Source organism: Camelus ferus, chromosome 2 (assembly GCF_009834535.1).
Source record: "Camelus ferus isolate YT-003-E chromosome 2, BCGSAC_Cfer_1.0, whole genome shotgun sequence".
NCBI classification, from domain to species: domain Eukaryota; kingdom Metazoa; phylum Chordata; class Mammalia; order Artiodactyla; family Camelidae; genus Camelus; species Camelus ferus.
In genome coordinates this window covers 116652801-116672610 of record NC_045697.1, presented here as the reverse complement: position 1 = coordinate 116672610, position 19810 = coordinate 116652801, and the positions used below count along the sequence as shown (strand labels likewise).

Here is a 19810-nt window from a genome sequence, read left to right as displayed (position 1 = left end):
AAAGAATTGGTATCCTGATATAAGCAAATGTCTAAAACTTTTCCTCCAGTTAAACAGCTGTTTTAGCAAAAGCATACATGTCCGTTATATCAGCTCAGGCAAAACGTTCCAAGCTGACAACAACATTAAGATTACTTTGAAAATCTCTGTATTAACAGCTTACTATTTAAAACTTTATATTTATTTATTTTAAGCTTTTTTGGGGGGTAATTAGGCTTGTTTATTTTTTAAATTATTATTATGTTTTTAGTGGAGGCACTGGGATTTGAACCCAGGACCTCATGCGTGCTAAGCACGTGCTCTACCACTGAGTTTTGCCCTCCCCCTCAATAGCTTGCTTTACGCCAAACACTTCCTAAAGCAAGTTCCTCAGCGTTAATGTCAAGAAGCTTCTTCTAGGTCCCTCTTTCAGATACGCCCATGACATGTCCTGGGCATCCTTCCCAGAAACACTATTTCTAAAATAAATCTAAGAAAATTACTTAAAATTACTTTAAAACTACTTAAAACATTTCAAGTGTTACTATAAACAGTAAACATGTCAGGAACACTTATTGAACATTAAATGAGTGTTCAAATTCAGTTAACCATAAGCATTTCCACCAAAAGAATGGTGTTTTCATTAAGCACCTCTGCTAAACGAATAAGGAATTGTGAAGATTCCTCTACCTCGTGTCTCCTTTCGACTCCTTTCTTCCTACAAGAAGACAGGAAAGTAGTGTTACTATAACCTTTTAGCCACCATTTAGAAATAGGCTTCTAAATAGGTCGGCATCAGTAATATAAAGTCACGTAATTTAAATAGATTCTACATGTGTTGTGGGTAGGAGACATTAACCTCACAAACAAATCTCTCATGTCCAAACGCTGCTCATTGGTTCTGGCAATAAATGATCATAGTGCAAAATAAGAATGATAGAGCTTGGTTTAAAGAAAAGGCATTCCATGCGAATGTTCTTTGCATTTGCAAACTTTTTCCCCCACTGCTAAAAATAATCAAAATCATCGTCAGATGAATGGCTGCCAGGTAGTAATCACCTGCGTGCACTAGGACCTCTGCCAGACGTCCTGTGTGCCCTCTGCTGAGCATCACAGATGCTTGGCTGGAGAGGTGTTTCCCTCTGGAGAGGCAAGGCTCAGCCCAGAATCAGCAGCTCCGCAGCTCTCAAGCCACAGACTCAAACCGAGGAAGGTTTTACTCCACCGTCAATGAACTCACGAGTCTGACAACATTGAAGATCTGTTCCTCCTCCCTCTAGATCTTTCTTTGAACAAAATTCTATCATTCAAATGCCTCAGCCCAGACAGAACATGAAAGACTGCTGCTGTTACACTTAAATCTTGCCTGAGATTTCATCCCACAAAGGCATCTTGCCCCGTGTGGTTCTGCCCTTCCCCTCCTCGCGAGTCACTAGGGGGAAAAGCAGTCTGGGCTTGTGAGGTATCTCTGAGTCCTGTTTCCTTCTAGCTGCCTGACTTTGATCCATTCAGGTGGTTGTCAGTGTTCCCACACACGCTCCTCGGTAGCTGTCGCAGGACAGGGGAACAGGATAGTGCTTGGAGTCAAGAAGAGCCTGCACGTTCTCTGCCTGAAACTTTTCATCCCTGCTCAGCTTTGTCCGTGCGTGCGCGCGTGCGTGCGTGTGAAAAGGGATATCAAGGCTGTCAGAGAAGGAGGGTGGGGAGGGGAGATTCTGGGAGAGAGAAAGGAATAAAGGAGAGAAGAGGAAATGGAAAGAGAGAGGGAGAGGCGGTGAGAGAGGAAGGGACGGCAGGTTTATAGCTGCTCAGATCGCAGACAGAAATAGCACACAACCTCCGTGCCTGCACGCGGCTCAGAAACCAGGACCTGGCTGTGTTCACCTGCGTTAACCTGTTTCCCGGCAAGAAGGAAATGCCATCTGGTCCTGTCTTCTTCTACATCTTGATTTTGGGGAAATACTGTAAGTATGCTCAGTATTTATTTTGTATGCCTTTGGATTTTATGACATAATCAAAAGTACAAATGTGTGTTTCTTACATGTATGCTTTTAAGGTACAGATGCTCTTTCTGATAAAACTGTCATCTCACTTCAGAATCATTCTTCTCGACACATTTCTGGTACTTAAATTAAAAACTGGGATAAATTGTCAGCTCAAGAGTTAAACAAGGCTAATGTGTCATGTAATCCTGTGCTTGTGAACAACCAGCTGGTCTCACTGATATTAACGATTGTTTTATAAATCATGGTTTATTTCAAGAGGAGTGGTCCTTAAAGAGACTGTGTTCCAAAGATGTGCCCCGCTCACATACCTGGGGGGTCTGTACCTTTCTTCCCCTTCCTGTGCCCGGTCTTTTGTGATCGTATCGTAAGTGACCCTCCTCCCGGGGAAATGCATTCAGAAAACTCCTTTTTTATTTAGCAAGGTTTCTCATTATTCCTGGAAAGAAGAACAAAGGAAAGCACAAAGCAGTGAAACCCCACAGATACACGAGGAGCCCAAGTTTTCCTTTTGCTATTGTGATTTTTTTTTTCCTCCTCTCTGTGTGTGCCCTAATTCATTTTTCAGAAAATCTTTTTTTTTTTTAATCAAAAGAAGGAGTTGTTCAGCACTAAACCTTATTCAAACATCAGGTGAATAGAAATTAGATGTTTTTGTTTCTCAGGTAATACATGATGAGAAAAATCAAAGCAAACCAAGAAAGAAAACCTTCTGGGAACCTTTCATACCTTATGGTGCTGGGAATCACTAAGCTTTAACAGACTGGGAATTCACAAGCATGTTTACATTTCTCTGTCTCTTCAAAGTTTGCAGAAGTTTATTTACACGGAGACATTCCACGGAGGAATGTCTGGGAGTCAGTTGCAACCCTAACTCTCCCAATTCTAATGCATGTACTGCCCCAAAGTGATTTTTTTTTCCTTTATCTCCTCTCTTCCTGACTTCGAGTACACTTTACTTTAATGGTCTAAAGGGGGAGACAGCATCCAAACCGAGGAAATGATGCCAAATCCTGGAGAAACACCCTAGTTTCCAGCTTTCTCCAGCTCTAATCTTATTGCTGACACTTCCATCTTCCAAATAGAGGTGCAAAGTCAAATCGTAAACCACATCAAAAATCGCAGGTTTCTAATAGAATCCAAGTGCTGACACTTGCAGCCAACAGCCTCATAAATCCAGAACATCTTTTGCCATCTCCTCTTCCATTTCAATGAAATGAGCAGACTGAATAAGTCAAATGAATACTTGCAGAGAAGCATCCTAGTGTGAGGGGTTCAGGGGAGGGTGGAAGGTATTCAGGGCAAGCTGACAGGCAGTTTGGCTCATGTGTTCCCAGCCATTTGGTAAAAATGGTCCACGTTCAGCAAAAAAAAAAATTCTGTTTCCCTGTTTTCTCTTGTCCATAAAAATTTATTTTCATGAGCAGAAAATGGATAATAGTGATGAAGATGATGATGTCAAAACCCTCCAAAACCCTTTCCACATTTATCTTTTGGATCCTTAAAAGATTTTGGTAATGTCCTGTAAGTCCTGGGCACTGAGTTCTCATTCTTCCACGCCTCCCAGCCAGGCAAGTCGGATTCCCGGCCACATGCTGTCACCGGGTGGGATGGGGCAGGTATTTGATAGGTGCCCCCAAAGTAGCAACCCACACCCATGACTTACCTGCAAGCTTATCTCATCACCAAGCTCCCCCCATCAGGAGAGGATCTCCTGTGCAGATAGCCAAGGAGAAGTCAACTACATAAGGACAACGTCTTAAATCTCTGTAACTACCCCGTGGGTGTTGATAGTCTTGTTTTTCAATCCACTCTCCTGTTGCCCAGGAAAGACAGTGTGCTCTCCCGGGAGATTTAAGGTGCTTAACAGCACTACCATGTCCTCGCTCTGTAATTTCCCGCAGTGACTGAGAGCCTTAGTTTGTAAAAGGGCCATAAAATCTTTGACCCTGTCTACCTCCCAGAGCCCGTGTGTTTGGTTCTTTATTAGGTAAATTACCTCCTCGAATCTTCACAACAACTCTATTACACGGACACAGTTAAGCACATGAGGAAGGCAAGACCAGGACATTCAGTACCTCGTCACAAGACTCAAGCTAAATAGTGCCAAGACTGGAAGGCTTCCTTAGTCTCTGCTCTCTTTCCTAGACCTTGATCATTCTTAGTAGATAGTAAATACAAAAGGACTTTGAAAACAGAAGGCCCTCTATAGACCTAAGCAATTACTGGTCATCCTTTTAACTAAAAGTATGTATTGAATGCCAGTTACTTAATGAACTCATCTACAAAACAGAAACAGACTCACAGACATAGTGAACAGTCTTATGGTTACTGGGAAAGGGAGTGGGAAGGAATAAATTTGGGAGTTTGAGACTTACTAATGTTAGCCACTATATATAAAAATAGATTTTTTAAAAAGTTTCTTCAGTATAGCACAGGGAACTAAGCTCAATATTTTGTAATAACCTTTAATGAAAAAGAATATGAAAATGAATATATGTATGTATATGCATGACTGGGACATTGTGCTGCACACCAGAAATTGACTCATTGTAATTGACTGTACTTCAATTAAAAAAAAAAAAAAAGCAGCATGACCCTTGCTCTGAAGGGTTAGAGTGGAGAAGAGAGAGGGTTTCAAGGATGACCAAACAGTGAGACAGGGCAAAAACCTAGGTGCACACAGAGAGGAGCCACATTAAGATGCAGGGAAAAAAAAAAAAAAGATTCAAAAAAGATTTCCTTTTAGCCTTGAGGATTTCTTTATTCTTAAAAACTCCTCCATCTATAGTCCAGTTGGCTGTATTGTGCTGATGTTGATTTCCCAGTTTTCATGATGTCCTATGGTTGTGTGAGATTGCACCACAAGGGGAAGCTGGGTGATGGTCTGTGGGGACCCCTTGCACTTGTTTGGCAACTTCTTGTATCACAAGTCCTTATCAGCAAATGCTTTACTCAGCCCTTAACCAGTATCATGAAGAAAAAGCAATCCTTTCACTTAGCACACTGAGTTTGTTTATTTTTTATTTTTAGGGGAGGAGGTAATTATGTTTTTTAAATTTATTTATACATTTATTTATTTAATGGAGGTGCTGGGGATTGAACCCAGGACCTCATGCATGCTAGGCATGTGCTCTACCACCGAGCTGTCCCCTCCCCACCTCCAATGCTTTGGATAGGCAGGGAACAAGGAAGGAAGTAGGAAATAGAAGAGGCTCAAATATAAATTTGATTCCCTTTAGTATTTCCCCAAGAACTGGCCCGGCTGGTAAGGTCCTCACTGTTAGATTTCACGCGGATACCTACAGCGCCACCTGGTATTTGCGTTAGGTCCTGGCACTGGCCTGGACCAAGATGGGGTGGAGGGGAATGGTCCTGGACAGACCATTAGTACGTGAAAAGCAGACCATTAGTACACGATGCATCCACCCACCTCCAAAAGCTAGAAGAAGAGACTTGCCAATATACAGACCACAGAAGCGTCTAACATTTCACCTCCCGTGTTTTAAGGTTGCTCACAAGTCTGGACTGCCCTCCTCTGAATTTGGAATCATATTTTTACTGTTCAAATAGAAAAAAAAAAAAGAACAAGTCTGTGCAAATGCATCATTGTCATCTGAATAAAGAAAAACAAATTATTATATTTGTGAACTAAAGAGTTTTGCAAGCTTCATTACACGTTAGGACAAAATTGTTCAGCTGAAATGCCTGGAGTTGGGTATTCTTGCAAGATTTATTTTTGGACTGAAAAAACCATAAGCATTTTTTCACTGTATGATTTTTAGGTGTCCAGAATTATAATTCAACGTTTGCATACACTACAGAGTGATCACAACCGCAAGGTCGAGTTACCATCCGTCACCATACACTTGACCCCTCCACCCATTTCACACCCCACAACCCTCTTGCCATCTGGCAGCCACTAATCTAATCTCCGTATCCATGAGTTTGTGTTTTATTTTGTTTCTTTGTTTTATTTTTGTAGATTCCACATATGAGTGAAATCATGCGGTATTTGACTTCCTCTATCTGACTTATTTCACTTAGCGTCCATCCATGTTGTCTCACGTGGCAGGATTTCATTCTTTTCATGGCTGGGTAGTATTCCTTTGTGTATACATACCAGAGCTACTTTACCCAGTCATCCAACAATGAACAAAATCTGCATAGACTCATTACTGGTAAGGAGACTGAAACAGTAACAAAAATCTCTCAACAAACACACTGTGAGCATTTGCACCATTTTAATTTCAAGTTCTGGGATGGTGGTTATGGATGTGGTGGTCATTATAGCAACCATTTATTGAGAGCTCTCCATGGACCGCGGACTGTGCCAAATGCTTTACAAGTATCATCTGACGTTATCCCTGTAACAACCTTAAGTGATATTCTTACTTTACAAAATAGGAAACAGAAAATGAGAAATATTAAGTCACATGCCTGGCATCATCCTTAAGAGGTCTTGCAAAAGAGATTTCAGTCCAAGTCTGTGTCCTTGGAAGGCCTGTGCTAGTAAAACTTGATTCAGTGCTAATATTTTCTAAAGCTACAATATCTTAGAATTAAAAGGGACCAGAACAGGACCCCTCGTCTAGCCTACTGATCCTTCAGCAAGTTACATATTTCTCCATTTTCGTTATTAAGCAATAGAGAAATATTGACCAGCCCAAGGTCATTGGTGAATCCAAACAAAAACAAAGTTTCCATGAGAGCAAGGCCCTCCCCATCCCAGGGGCGTCTGAGAAATTCACCCAGGTGGTATTTACAAATCTCCCCTATGAGCTGGTACCATCTGCTTTACATATATTCTCAGTGTGTGCCAAAAATTGATGAATGGAGACACATGCTTAAATAATTTGTATGGAAATTTAGACTCAACCTGTATTGCCTCCAGGATTTTGCTCGGGAAGCACTTTGGTTTGCAGCCCCCGGCCCAGAGCTATACACAGAGGAAGGGCCAGTACCGAGTGACTTACCTCTTACCTGAGCCTACCTCTCCCTCCTCCTGGGTATTTTGTCCCCTCGTTTCCTCCACAGCCCAGTGGCTCTGGATCCCATCTTATGCACAGCCATCCAGTGCTCTCTCATCCTCTTCAATTCTGCACCTCCACCCATCACCCTGACCAGAACCACGAGGGTCCATCACTGAAACCAGAAGCCCTTCCCTTCTTTGGAGCTAAACAGGGGCAAGTTGTGTGTATATCAAATTTTGGTATTAGTCTCTAGCACAGCAAAGATCAATGTTGAGTGGGGGGAAAGGACAGTATAAAGTGGGGTCTCTGGCTATTTGCGTTTGAAATTGCTATTTTCTTGTAAAATAGGTGCATTTTATTGTAATTCGGAGATTTGATTTCTGTTACATAGATTTATTTTACAGTTATTTCAGTATTACTGGACTTAACTAGAGTCTCGTTATTTCTTAAATCTTCTATAATAATGAATATATCTGTTTAAAATAATCAGTGCTCTCGAAAATGGGAGAATGATCTTTGCGGAGGGGGACCTTCGGGCTTTTCCTGGGCTGTTCCAGGCCACGTGGAGCCCTGGTCTCTGGTCTGTGCACAGGTCCCTCTCCCCAACCCATCCCCGCCTTCCTCCTCAGCTTGTCCCCCACCCCCACCCTGACGTGACCCCAGGGGCTTCAGTTCTCATTCTGTCATGAAGGACCACCCAGAGCTCTCTCCTGTCGAGCCCCTGTCTCCAAACTCAGTTCCATGCCCACCCATGGGATCAGCTACAGAAAGGGACAGCAGATAACTGGATGTACTCTTTAACAATGAGATTCACCCTTTTCAGAAGGCAGTTGAGATTTTAAGTCATTTTTTTGTTTGTTTTTGGCAGAGGGTTGAGTGTGAGCTTGAACTAAGAGGCCATTCAATGACATGACTTAATTCATTGACAAAAATATTTAGGTGTAAAAAAAAATTGCAGCAACATGGATGGACCTACAGATGATTATACTCAGTGAAGTAGGTCAGACAGAGAAAAGACAAATGTCATATGATGTCACTCATATGTGGAATCTAAAAAATGACACAAATGAACTGATTTACAAAACAGAAAAAGACTCACAGACCTAGAAAACAAACTTATGGTTACAAAGGGGAAAGGGGAGGTGGGATAAATTAGGAGTTTGAGATTAAGATACACACACTACTGTATATAAAATAGATAAACAACAAGGACCTACTGTACAGCACAGGGAACTATATTCAATATCTTGTAATAACCTATAGTGAAAAAGAATATGAAAAAGAATATATATATATAGATGTATAACTGAATCGCTATGCTGTGCACCAGAAACTAACACAACATTGTAAATCAGCTGTACTTCAATTAAAAAAATTTAGTTGTACTATTGTCTCCTAACAGTATTTTCTCTTGATTCTTATCTAATTCATTTAAGGAAAAATTATATGAAGTCTCTTTTTCTGCCTCCAGCTGTCTGAGTCACCAGTAAATTGCAATTTGGTTAAACAGTTTCCTCTTCTGTCTCTCAAGTATTTTTTTTAAATTTAAGTTTCATAAAATTAGACTTTTTGAGTTCAACATAAAGCTTCTAGAGTTCAATGCCCTCATTTCTCGCCCAGGAGGAGACGGAGGCCGGTGGCTGGGCTCCCTTTTGCTGTCAGCTTCCTTATCCTTTACTCACTTTTTTTTGGCGAGAGGGAGGTAATTCGGTATTTATCTATATAATGTGGGTGCTGGGGATGGAACCCAGGACCCGGTGCTGAGTAAGAACCCGTGCTCCACCACTGAGCTGTGCCCTCCCCGTCTTTACTCACTGCTGAAAGCGGGTCTCCATCTCGCATGTAGGATAGAGGGTGAACCGTCAAAGAACCTAGACCGAGGTTATTCGCATACATTTATTATCCAGCACAGTCCTAGCCTCAAAAATTGAGATTTGCCCATCTGCTACGCTGGTATCCCGTTCCACATACCTGCCTGGCAGATCATTTTAAACTATTCTCACAACCCAGGAGAGACTGGGCAGAGGAGAGAGGGGTCCTTGTTACACCTTCCTGAGTCCAGGCTTGCAGTCAGGCCCGGAGGAACCCTCATGAAAGGGGCTTCCACATTTTTCAGAGTGAATTCAGATCCAGTGGGTGTTTTTGCATCCGCGTTCCTCGCTCCCATGCTGCTCCCCAGACAACTACGTCATCTTTAAAGAGGCAGCATTTTCATCACGCACCGTGCAGACAAAGGCACGGGGCCCTGGGGCATCCCACCAAGGCGGGGGAGGCTGAGGGCTGCAGGCTGTGGGACACTGAGCGTTGCTGGACAGGAGGAAGGAAACCGTCTGCTTCCCAGGAGGCATCTGTACTCTCAGAATCTCTCTGCCTCTCCTTTCAAGACAGTGCCCTCTTTCCCCTAGATGCCCCCAAGTAGCTTGGGCTCCAAATACCAATGTGCTTCACTTCTCCTATAACCCCTTCCTCCCCAACCCCCAAAATATTGAGTCTTCTGTCTCTGTGCCTGTGCTGAGGCTGGTACTTGAGGTACAGGAGGAGGAGGAGGTACAGTTGAGACTCTGCTCATACAGAGTAGAGCCCCCCAAACTCACTCTTTCCTCCTTTACCCCACCTTGGCACACACACGATTTCCTGAGATGGAGTCATGTGTTTTACAGCTTCCTGGGGATTTAAAGGAGGCCTACAGAAGCCAGGCAACCCAACTTCACTGCCGTGCGATGCTACCCAAAGGTATCCACCATTCATGATTTGCTAGCAAGTAACTCCCACGCTGGTAGTAAATTCTCTCTGCCGGCTTGACTTCCTGTTCACCTGGCAGGGTGAGGCTGTCTTTGCATTTTGGCTCCAGGCATCGAAATAAAGGGAACGCTGTGTATGAATCTCCTTAGCCATGTTCCCACTGCCTTGGGGTTTTGACCCTGCTCTGTGGTCAGTTTCTCCCTTCTCATCCCTCCACGTGGAATCCCAGCAGCTCCTCCTCACAGGGCCTCCGGGGGGCCCGGATTTGACACCCAGTTCTAATCAGCCAGGTCCCCTTCCTCCCCTCGCACTTAATTTCTCCCTTTTTTAATCTCAACGGTTCTCTCTCTTTCTTAGCCTAACTCACCACCCCTCTGGACAAAATCTACGCTAAAGAAACTGTCCTCTCTTGGTTCCAAACCTTGTCATCAGAATTCTTATTTCTACCCACCTCTTCTCCCTAAGATCCCCTCCTTGCCGATTAGAGGACAGTTGCCTATTAAACACACCGTATTCAGGTCATCCCCCACCCGGCCCCATTTTGCAGTTATTCATGGACATTTTGGGCTGATTTTTGCAACATTTAGTAAGTTGGTTCCAATACTCCATGTAAGGAAGTCATGAGCATGCAAATTTCTGTAGTTGCAGCCGCTTTTAAACAGATAAACCTGACTTTACAGACTGAAAATTGAAATGTTAGAGACTGAGATGTGCAAATCGACATGAATTGACAAATTCTGAACAGCGTGTCTAAATGTGTGTGCCTGGCTCTGCTGAGAGAGGTCAGAGAAGCCACCCCACATGGCTTTTGGGGAAGACTTTATCCAGGACACACATTGCAGTTATAAATGAATGAGAATAACTAATTAAGACCTCAGGTGCATCGGCGCTGAGAACGCCAATCACGTGCCACTATGGGCACTCCCATGTCCACTCCCATCCACATCTTTCTTGTCTCCCTTTTCTCTCATCCTCAGCTGCTCCCCTCCTACCCCGGCCTTTTGGTATTTTAATAGGTTTTTCCCAGAGCAGGCTGGAGATGTTGGACTCATTTTCAGTGGTCCAGAGATTTGCCATTTGTGCTTTCTGTGTTGCAGCTGATTTGCTGGAAATTGCAAAACTGCCTCCTGGTTTATAAATGTTCCTACTTTCTCACACATTTCAAACTTAGACGTGAAGACGTCACCCATCACACTGTCCGTCAGCTCCTCGTAACCTCCATTTAACCTCCCCTCTTTGTGTTGAGATCGGGAGAGGTGGTGAGCTTGGCTGAGTTAAATATAGATTTTTATTTCTGCCCTCCTGATTGCAGTCATTACCCCTGCTGTCCCGAGCTCATAGCACAGGAATTTCTGCTCCCTGGAAAAAGGGATTATTTTGTTAGTTGATGTTTAATAACTTTTCTCAGCAACTGAGCATCCATCCCCAGTTTGGATGTGAACTATTGGGGCAAATCAACTGTCCATCATGTCCACTTTAATGGAAAAAAAAATCTGTACAAATCTTCTTGGCATGCTGCTGCTCTCTTAGGCATCTTTTTCAAAGTTTCTAAGCTAGTAGATGTAGCAAGTTCCATACTCTCTCCTGGTCCATTATCATGATTACCTAGGAGAATAAATTAAATACATGTCCTCCCTCCCCTCTAAGTACAGACCAAAGAGAGACATATAAGACAGACATGCAGGCACACAGGCTAGAATTATTAAATTAACATGAGAACAGATAAGTCAAGGCCAAATATGTTAAGATGACTGTATCCTCTCAACAGTTTGCCTGTGGAAGAGTTATCATGGATGCCTGGATAGATAAATGGAGAATGAATGTGGTACTGGTCAGGAATGGAATTTAACAAGGCAGTGTGTCACGGAGGAATCAAAGGAAGCACTGAGGCCACATGGGATTGAACAAAAATAAGCAGTGTTTGCAGAGTGCAAGCCTTCAGAGATAAAAGAAGAACGCAGTGAAATCACTCAGCTGGATCAGAGGTACAGGCAGCGGAGGGAACAGGGAAAGGCATGTTTGTGTTGTGGATGATGTAACTGTTATAAAGCCATTAATTATACATGGTCTAGTCCTAGAATGGGCTCATATCTAAAGAAAGTCATCTAGAACAAGAGCTTTCACCTTTTTTTAAATTTATTGTGGTCTAGTCAGTTTACAATGTTGTGTCAGTTTCTGGTGTACAGTATAATAGTTGAGTCACACATGAACATACATCTATGTTTTTGTTTTTCTTCATTATATGTTACCACAAGATATTGAAGGTAGTTCCTTCTTCAACAGAAGAAACTTGTTGTTTATCTGTTTTATATATAGTAGTTAGTATCTGCAAATCTTGAACTCCCAGTTTATCCCTTCCCACCTCCTTTCCCCGCCAGGTAACTATAAGTTTGTTTTCCATGTCTGTGAATCTGTTTCTGTTTTGTAAATAAGCTCATTTGTCTTCTTTTTAGATTCTACATATGAGTAAGATCATAAGGTATTTTTCTTTCTTTTTCTGGCCCACTTCACTTAATATAATGATCTTCAGGTCCAACCATGTTGCTGCAAATGGAATTATTTTATTCTTCTTTATGGCTGAGTAGTATTCCATTGTATATATATATATATATATATATATACCACAACTTCTTTATCCAGTCATCTGTCGATGGACATTTAGGTTGCTTCCATATCTTGGCTGTTGTAAATAGTTTTGCTGTGAACATTGGGGTGCATGTGTCTTTTTGAATTAGAGTTCCCTTGGATACATGAAGGTCATTCACCTTTATCCATGCCTCTGAAAAGGTTTAAAGAACAGTCCATTGATTGTATAAGATCTACAGGAATCTTATTAAGTCCCATGTCCTTTCCTCTTCTCTGTAATTCTTCATTCCCTGGAGCCTTGCCTCTTTTCCCCCAGATTTCTTTCTGGTCCAAGGCTGCCTGGATCCCATCTGCATCTTATTTCCCTATCATTCAGCCCTCACCCCTAATGCTACATCCTCCTCTGCTGTTCTTGGGCACAAAGTCTCTTTTCTATTCTGACTAATTTTTTCAGGAGGAAAAAAAGAAGTTTGTCCTTTTTTTCCTGCAGAAAGCACACAGTGGGGGAGGAGTTCACAGTAGAGGGTTAAAAGAACTGCCAGCCAGCATTCTCTGCCACAGAGTTTGAAGGTGGAGGGAAATGTTACAAACCGTCACACAGACCTGCACTTAAACAATTCTGTTCCATCATTAATATTAAGTCTATCGAAACCAGATAGCATAGCATATATCATAGAAATTTTTCATATTTTAGGCCACACATTTCATATTAAAAGATAAAATGGGCATGTTAAAATTTTTAATAGTTAACTTGAGCAAAAATGGATTAGAATTGGGCAGCTCCAAACCTGAAAAGGGTGAGTGGGAGACAGAGAGAGAAAGTTACCAAAGCAAAGCGAGGAAACTGTTGATGGGCATTTGTTGATTGCTTGAAGCCTCGTTGGCTGTTTCTGATTGGTCACTCTTAGCACTTGGGTTTCATAACCCTGAGGCCTTGATGGACTTTGGTTTTGGTTTGCTTACCTCTGCGCCTGGCTTTAGAGCCACCTCAGTATAATGGCCTCCTTGTTCCCTTAATTTAACACCCAGATGAAAGAAAGAATGAAAGAAAGAAAGGAAGGAAGGAAGGAAGGAAGGAAGGAAGGAAGGAAGGAAGGAAGGAAGGAAGGAAGAAAGAAAGAAAGAGAAAGAAAGGGAAAGAAAAAAAGAAAGAAAAAGAAAGAAAGAAAGGGAAAGAAAGAAAGAAAAGAAAGAAATTTTATGTTTCTATGACTAAACTTAGCATTCACGACTTCTACATAAAATAACAGGACATTTAAATTTGCTCATTCCAAGTAGCTTGGTTTAAAAATCAGGCACTCTTTCTTTAAAGTACTATCAATCACTGAAGAATTCTTACTTGGTCTGCCCTTTTCCGGTTCCACCCAATAGCTTCTGCCCAGTAGTTCAAGGGCAGCTTCTGAAACATCCACGTGGAGGGGCAGGTAGAGGGCTGAATATCTACTTCTGTTGCCAGCTTCTCACAGATTATTTCACTCATTGCTCTGGGTGCTGGCATCAGTACCTACTAAGCATGCAAAACTTTCACATTCTCCAACTACCAGGCCAGAAAACCCATGTTTCCCACCCAAGCAATAAGGCCACTTCCCGTGGACTGTCTGCTCGCAGCCAGCCTTCTCTCGTTAGCCTAAGAAAACCCCGAAGTCCTTCCTCCCCTGTCGAGGACCAAGGGAGACTTGGGGCTCACTGAGACCCCCATCTCTGCCTTACCTCTCCCTTTGCCACCCGGCCCCTCGCACCAACCAGAGCATAGGCTTCCGGAGTCGTGCCCTTCCCTTGGGCTGCGTATTAGAATCTAAGAGGAGAATCACCTTTGCTTGGGTAACGCCCCCGCCCTTGGCGACTCCCACCTTCTCCCTTCCCCCAAGGAGCCTGAAACTCCAATGGGACAGGATGCTTTGTTCTCACGTGCAGCTCTCACCAAGGTCAGGGCAACACACTTAACCTTCTCTGCAGGCTGTGGAAAAACTCAATGCCCTGTGTGCTTCAGTCTTTGGTCTTGATCTTCAAGCCAAGTGTTCAAAAAAGCCTATTAAAATTAAAAAAAAAAAAAAACTCTCTCTCTCTGTCTCTCAAGCATCTGGATTTGCAGTTGACTGTTTTTGGCAGTTGACCATTCTAGAAAGGTTCTTTTCTGGTCTCCCTTCCCTGAGCAATAAAGTACAGTCCAACTGCCTCATATTGGTGGGAAAGGGTTAAAAAGGAATAACCAGGAAAGAAGTATATTTGGTTATATCCTATAAGCATGGGGCATTGGGCAAACAGGAATTATAAACACAAAGCCTAGGGGTTTGAAATAATAATTAGAATGACATACATTAGTAAAATATGAACTCTTGAGAATTTGCGAAACATACATTATCAAATATTCAGCTGTATTTTCCAACCATGTCAAGTGGATACAAGTGAAGATATTTGTTTATTCCCATTGAAAATGCATCAAGACAATTTCAACCCTCAGCACATTTGTAATCTCCCTTAAAAATGCAGAACTGTGGTCATGCCATCTAGAGAAAGTGCTTGCCCAGATCTTTAAAGTAAGAATACTTTATATCATTCTCACAGGTAATTATTAACTCAGGTAATGAACTAAAAGAGATACATGACTGAAAATGGGCTCTTTTTCAAATACTATACACATTATGTCAAAAAACATGCTAATAGCTTCTGATACAACTAGAAATGTTTTAACTACAGTTCACAGAACACTAAAAAAAATAGTTTTCAATACATTTATGAAAAAAAAAAAGTGATTCACCTTCAGCTGGACTAAGGAATGTCATTCCACTGGATAAATTACTTTCTGGTGTAAATTAAATGCACATTTGGAAACTCTACTAACTCTAGAAATAACATAGTCAGAAAATCATATACATTCTGGAGTTGCAATATCAGTGTACACAATAGGGTTTCCACAGGAGGGCGGAAAGAATTCCATGCACATGAAAGCACAAAGTTTTGTTTATTGGTTCCCCCGAAAAGTAAATCTGATGCTGATTTAATCTCATGTCAATTTAAAGAAACCTAGCTAATCTAGGGAAATAAATGTTTATTCACGCAGTTAATGCAGATGAATATTCTAGACTGTGAATCTAAAATCTAACCTTTCGGATTTTCACCGTCATTTGATGACAAACTACAGCTGTGGTAAAAACAGTATTATTCCACCACCAGCTTTACTGAAAAACTAGTCCTCATTACAGGCCCCATGCCATAGCTACTAAGGAGATCTTCACGGCACCACCATGTAAAAACTAGGACACGAGTGAACTCAGCTGCAAAACAGAAACAGACTCCCAGACATAGTAAACAACCTTATGGTTATTGGGGGTAAGGGGGTGGGAAGGGATAAATTTGGGAGTTTGAGATTTGTAAGTGTTAGCCACTATATATAAAAGTAGATTTAAAAAAAAGTTTCTTCTGTATAGCACAGAGAACTATACTCAATATCTTGTAATAGCCTTTAATGAAAAAGAATATGAAAGTGAATATATGTATGTATATGAATGACTGGGACATTGTGCTGTACATCAGAAATTGATGCACTCTAACTGTATATACATCAATAAAAGGTTTTTTTTTAAAAAACCTATGAACTAGGAACTAATGGAATTAAAAGGAAAAATAGTCAGATCCATTAAAAAAAATACCATTCTAAATGTTTCAGATACATGGACAATTATTCATTCTTTCTTTCCTTGAACTCTTTTTTTTTTTTTTTTTTTTTTTTTGAATTCCTACAATATTCCCCAGCACCAACACAGACACTGAAAATCAATCGCGGACAGAATAAGAAAGCACCCTCACTAAGGGAATTTACATGCTGGTGGTGATATTTAAGTCCCAGAAGAAGTAAACTAATAAATAAAATGTCTCAGATAGTAGAAAGCGTTGTGAAGAAGAAAAAAAAAAGGACAGTGTCACAGGATAGTAACCAGCAAGGATTGTGAAGAATCTTCAGACAGAGTGATCCGAAGTCTAAGGTGGGCCTGAATGATGAGGAGTAAGCAGCCAGGGCCCCAGGGAAGAACAATCCAGGCGTCCAGGTGGGTGGAACCAGCTACCCGAAAACCCTCAAGCAAGACCACACGTAGCTCATCCACAGGACAGTCGGTATGGCCCCAACTAAGTGAGGCAAGAAGAGTGGAAAGAAACCAAGCCAGCGAATAGGAGGGGTCAATTCGTGGGAGGGCAGAAGGGGAGGGTAGGAAGTTCGGCTTTTATGCTGAGAACCATGGGACGCTCACAGATTTGCGAGGGGACATTTTTGTGATCTAATTTACTTCTGAACGATCCCTCTGGCTGCTGTGAGGAGAACAGGTGGGAAAGAGGCAGAGGGGGAGGCCATTGCCACTAAGAAGTGACAGTGGCTGATTCTGTGGGGAAAGAAGTGAAGATGAGGGGAGTCCACACACCCGGGAGCGCAGTGGGGAGGAGGCCGCCTTTGCGGAAGGATCGCAGGTGTGGGAGGAAGAGGGGCGAGAGAGTCCTTTACCCCTAAAAGGAGTTGTAAGGACCAGAGAGCCGTGAAAGGGATTTTCTTTGAAAGGAGAGAGGAATATGAAAGAAAACAGTCGCGCATCCACGGCCTCTCTGCCTAGTTCTAGAGGAACGGTGCTTCCTCTTAACCTGCCACAGATGAGCGTCCCACCCACCTGTCGGTCTGGTGAGCTGGGAACCGGTGGGCAGGTCAGCCGTCAGCCACTCAGGGTCAGCAATCGCAGACTATGACCAGGGAAGAGAAAATGAATCCTTCCTCACGGCTTCACCCGGAGACCTGAATTAGCAAGCACCTCCCATCTCAGCCTTCACTCTTAACCTGAGATGGGAGTGTGGACAGAAATAGGAAGTCAGGCCTTCAGCAGCACAAACCAAGGACCCCCGGGTGGCTGTGTTCATGAAGACTCAATCGTGGAAGATTTGAGGATGGAGAGATCTACAAAAGATGGAGAGGAGTATTGACCAGTTCCCAGTAGACATTTGTAAGGAGAGGAAGGCATAAGCATTATTTGCTTGGTGTCAGAGAGAGTCTTAGGGTCCAAGTGGACCACACGTGACTCTTAGCATCTCAGTGGATATCCAGCCCATGCTGCTTACAATTTCATGGATGGTACGGTACAGACTCTATTAGATATATTTTAAGCACAGCTGTCAGTGACAATAGAAAATATCTGGAAATTAAGACCACTGGACTTTAAATGAAGAGAAATTCACATTTAGTGCCTGTGATGTCTGTGAGAGGCAGTAAGGGACTCCTCCACATCCATTAACTATGTCTAATCACAGCAAAAAACCCAGGAGGGAGCTCCACTAATCCCCGTGTCCTAGAACAGGAAGCTGCAAAGCTACAAAACCTACACAGAGGCCACAGGGGCACAGCTGGGAACATCCAAGGTGCCCCCTTGCCCAGCGGCAGCCACACTTAGCCTGCGCTGGGCACGTGGGGCACAGGGGTACAGAGCAAGCCGTGGGAACCGCTCTGGTCTGTGGTCACGGTAACGCCGGAAAAAAAGGCAAAATCGGGAAAACACGGCTTTCAGTCTTGAATGGGCCTCTTGGACTCTGCTAGCTAGTAAGCAGCCACCAGTAAAGCAGCCAGCATCTCGTCCCTGCGCTGAAAGGTTCCAACAGAGGGGCAGGTCTCCTCAGCCGCACCAGCAGCGTCGTGGTCAGAGAGGATGTCCGTCTGAAGGCATAATTGATCTTGGCCGTGACGGGTGAGACCCAGGTGAAAACATGGTATGCAGGACACTGTCACCAGCCAAGAGAGGGAAGCAGAAGTGTGAGTGATTGTTCAGCGGCTCGCAGGCAGGGCAATATGGGGGGACTAGCGGAGGCAGAGTGGTTGAGAACACATGTTCTGAAATCAGAATCAGACAGAGTCTGACTCTCAGTCCCGCCACTTTCTTGTTCTGGGATCCCCAAGCAATTCACTCCTCTGTGCCTTGCCTTCTAAACTGCAAAGCTGTGATGGTATTCCTAACTGAGCAATGGCGTTGTTCTGAGGATGAAATGAAATAAGGTATGTAAAGTGCTCGGTGCTAGTGACTGATACAGTAAATACCCAAAAACGTGGAAGGAAAAGAAAAGAAACAAACGACTGATCAGAGTGCAAAGTGTAATGTAGTGGACTCTGAGGTTTAAGAAAGTAGGTTGTGGCCAGCTGGGGATGCTTTGCCCGAAAGGCTAAAGTGTAATGAAAAGGAAGCCACTGCAGACGTCTTAGCCAGACGTGAGAGAATCCGGAAGGGAACACGGCTGAGACAGAGCGGGTGGAAGTGAGCTGTTAAGATGCACACCCACCCTTGACCTGGGGTCTTTTCGTCTCAGCCGTACCAGTAGTGTCATGGGTAAACTGCTGCTGTCACACCACGGAGCAGGAATCCAATGTGATAGCTGGAAAGTCAAGGAGGGAGCTTCACCATAGTTTGAGGCATACGCTAGAAATGTGTGAATACAAAATTTAGAACTTTCAGCTGTTCCATGTGGTGGGAAATGAGTGCACTCATCCAGTAAGTGCTCGCTGAGCGTTCATGACAGTGGGATACTAAGCCCTTCGCAATGTTGATAATAACATCTCACCCAACTGAAGGCCACTGATCCCAGAAAAACAGTAATAACATCTATCAGTGTTGAGCAGATGAAACGTGAACTGCCATCTCCATGTTAGGTGAGGCTTTCAAAATCGAGGAATGGACTTGGGTTAATTGTGCATTAAGGCTGGGATATTCAAATACATTCAAATTTCACAGATAAAATAAATTAAATTAAATTTTAAGAAAAGAAGGAAAGTGTGTCCTTTTTCAGTCCCACACTCATAGCTCAGTTGTTCCCTGTTTACACAGAAGTCATGTCGTGTCTGGGCATCTGCGTTTTCAGCTGTAGCAGATTCAAGTAATAAATTAGAAATGGTGATCGCAGCACTGAGATGACAGAGGCAGACAAATTAATGACAGTTGAATGACAGCTGGTAGAGAACTGTGGAGGAAAAACCATAAAAAGTTGACAGAACTCTTAAAGCCAAGGAGTCTGTGGTCAAAGTTATAGGACACCATTGCCTCAAAGGCCCTAAGGCATCACTGTCCTGCCCAGCATGTTACTGAGTCCAAGCTCAGTCTGCTCACCGCAGGGCAGGTCAATAAATCAAGAGACGAGGTGTTGGGACAAGGAACAGTGACTTTATTTGGAAAGCCAGCAGACCCAGAAGATGGTGGACTTGTGTCCCAAAGAACTATCTTGCCTGGATTTGGATGCTAGTTTCTTTCATAGAACAAAGAGGAGGAGGTGAGGAGGTAAAGTGAAAAAGGTGGTAAGTTGTTGCAAACACTTCCTTGTTCCAGCCAGACTCCAGAGGAGATGTGTCATTTCTTCCTTCCCGCAGTCATTCTCGGGTCAGCCTGGTCAGGATGCTTCCTGTGCGCTCAGCAAAGGTATTTTAGCTTAACGCTCATTACCTGGGAGGCAGGGTTCCCAGCGTTGGACCATTATGTATAATTTAAGCTTTCAGGCAGCATCCCTTTAGTGATG

General features: G+C 43.0%; 1 protein-coding gene across 4 annotated transcripts in view; it reads left to right on the top strand.

The window, feature by feature from the left end:
- Positions 1-1600: 1600 nt before the first annotated feature.
- Positions 1601-19810, top strand: part of RXFP1 (relaxin family peptide receptor 1) — a 93802-nt gene continuing 75592 nt past the window's right edge. For all 4 annotated transcript variants that reach the window (XM_032465994.1, XM_032465987.1, XM_014556373.2 and 1 more), the window contains exon 1: positions 1601-1943. In XM_032465994.1, coding sequence (XP_032321885.1) covers positions 1895-1943 — 49 coding nt within the window. In that variant the 5' untranslated portion in view covers positions 1601-1894. The remainder of the gene's footprint in view (positions 1944-19810) is intronic.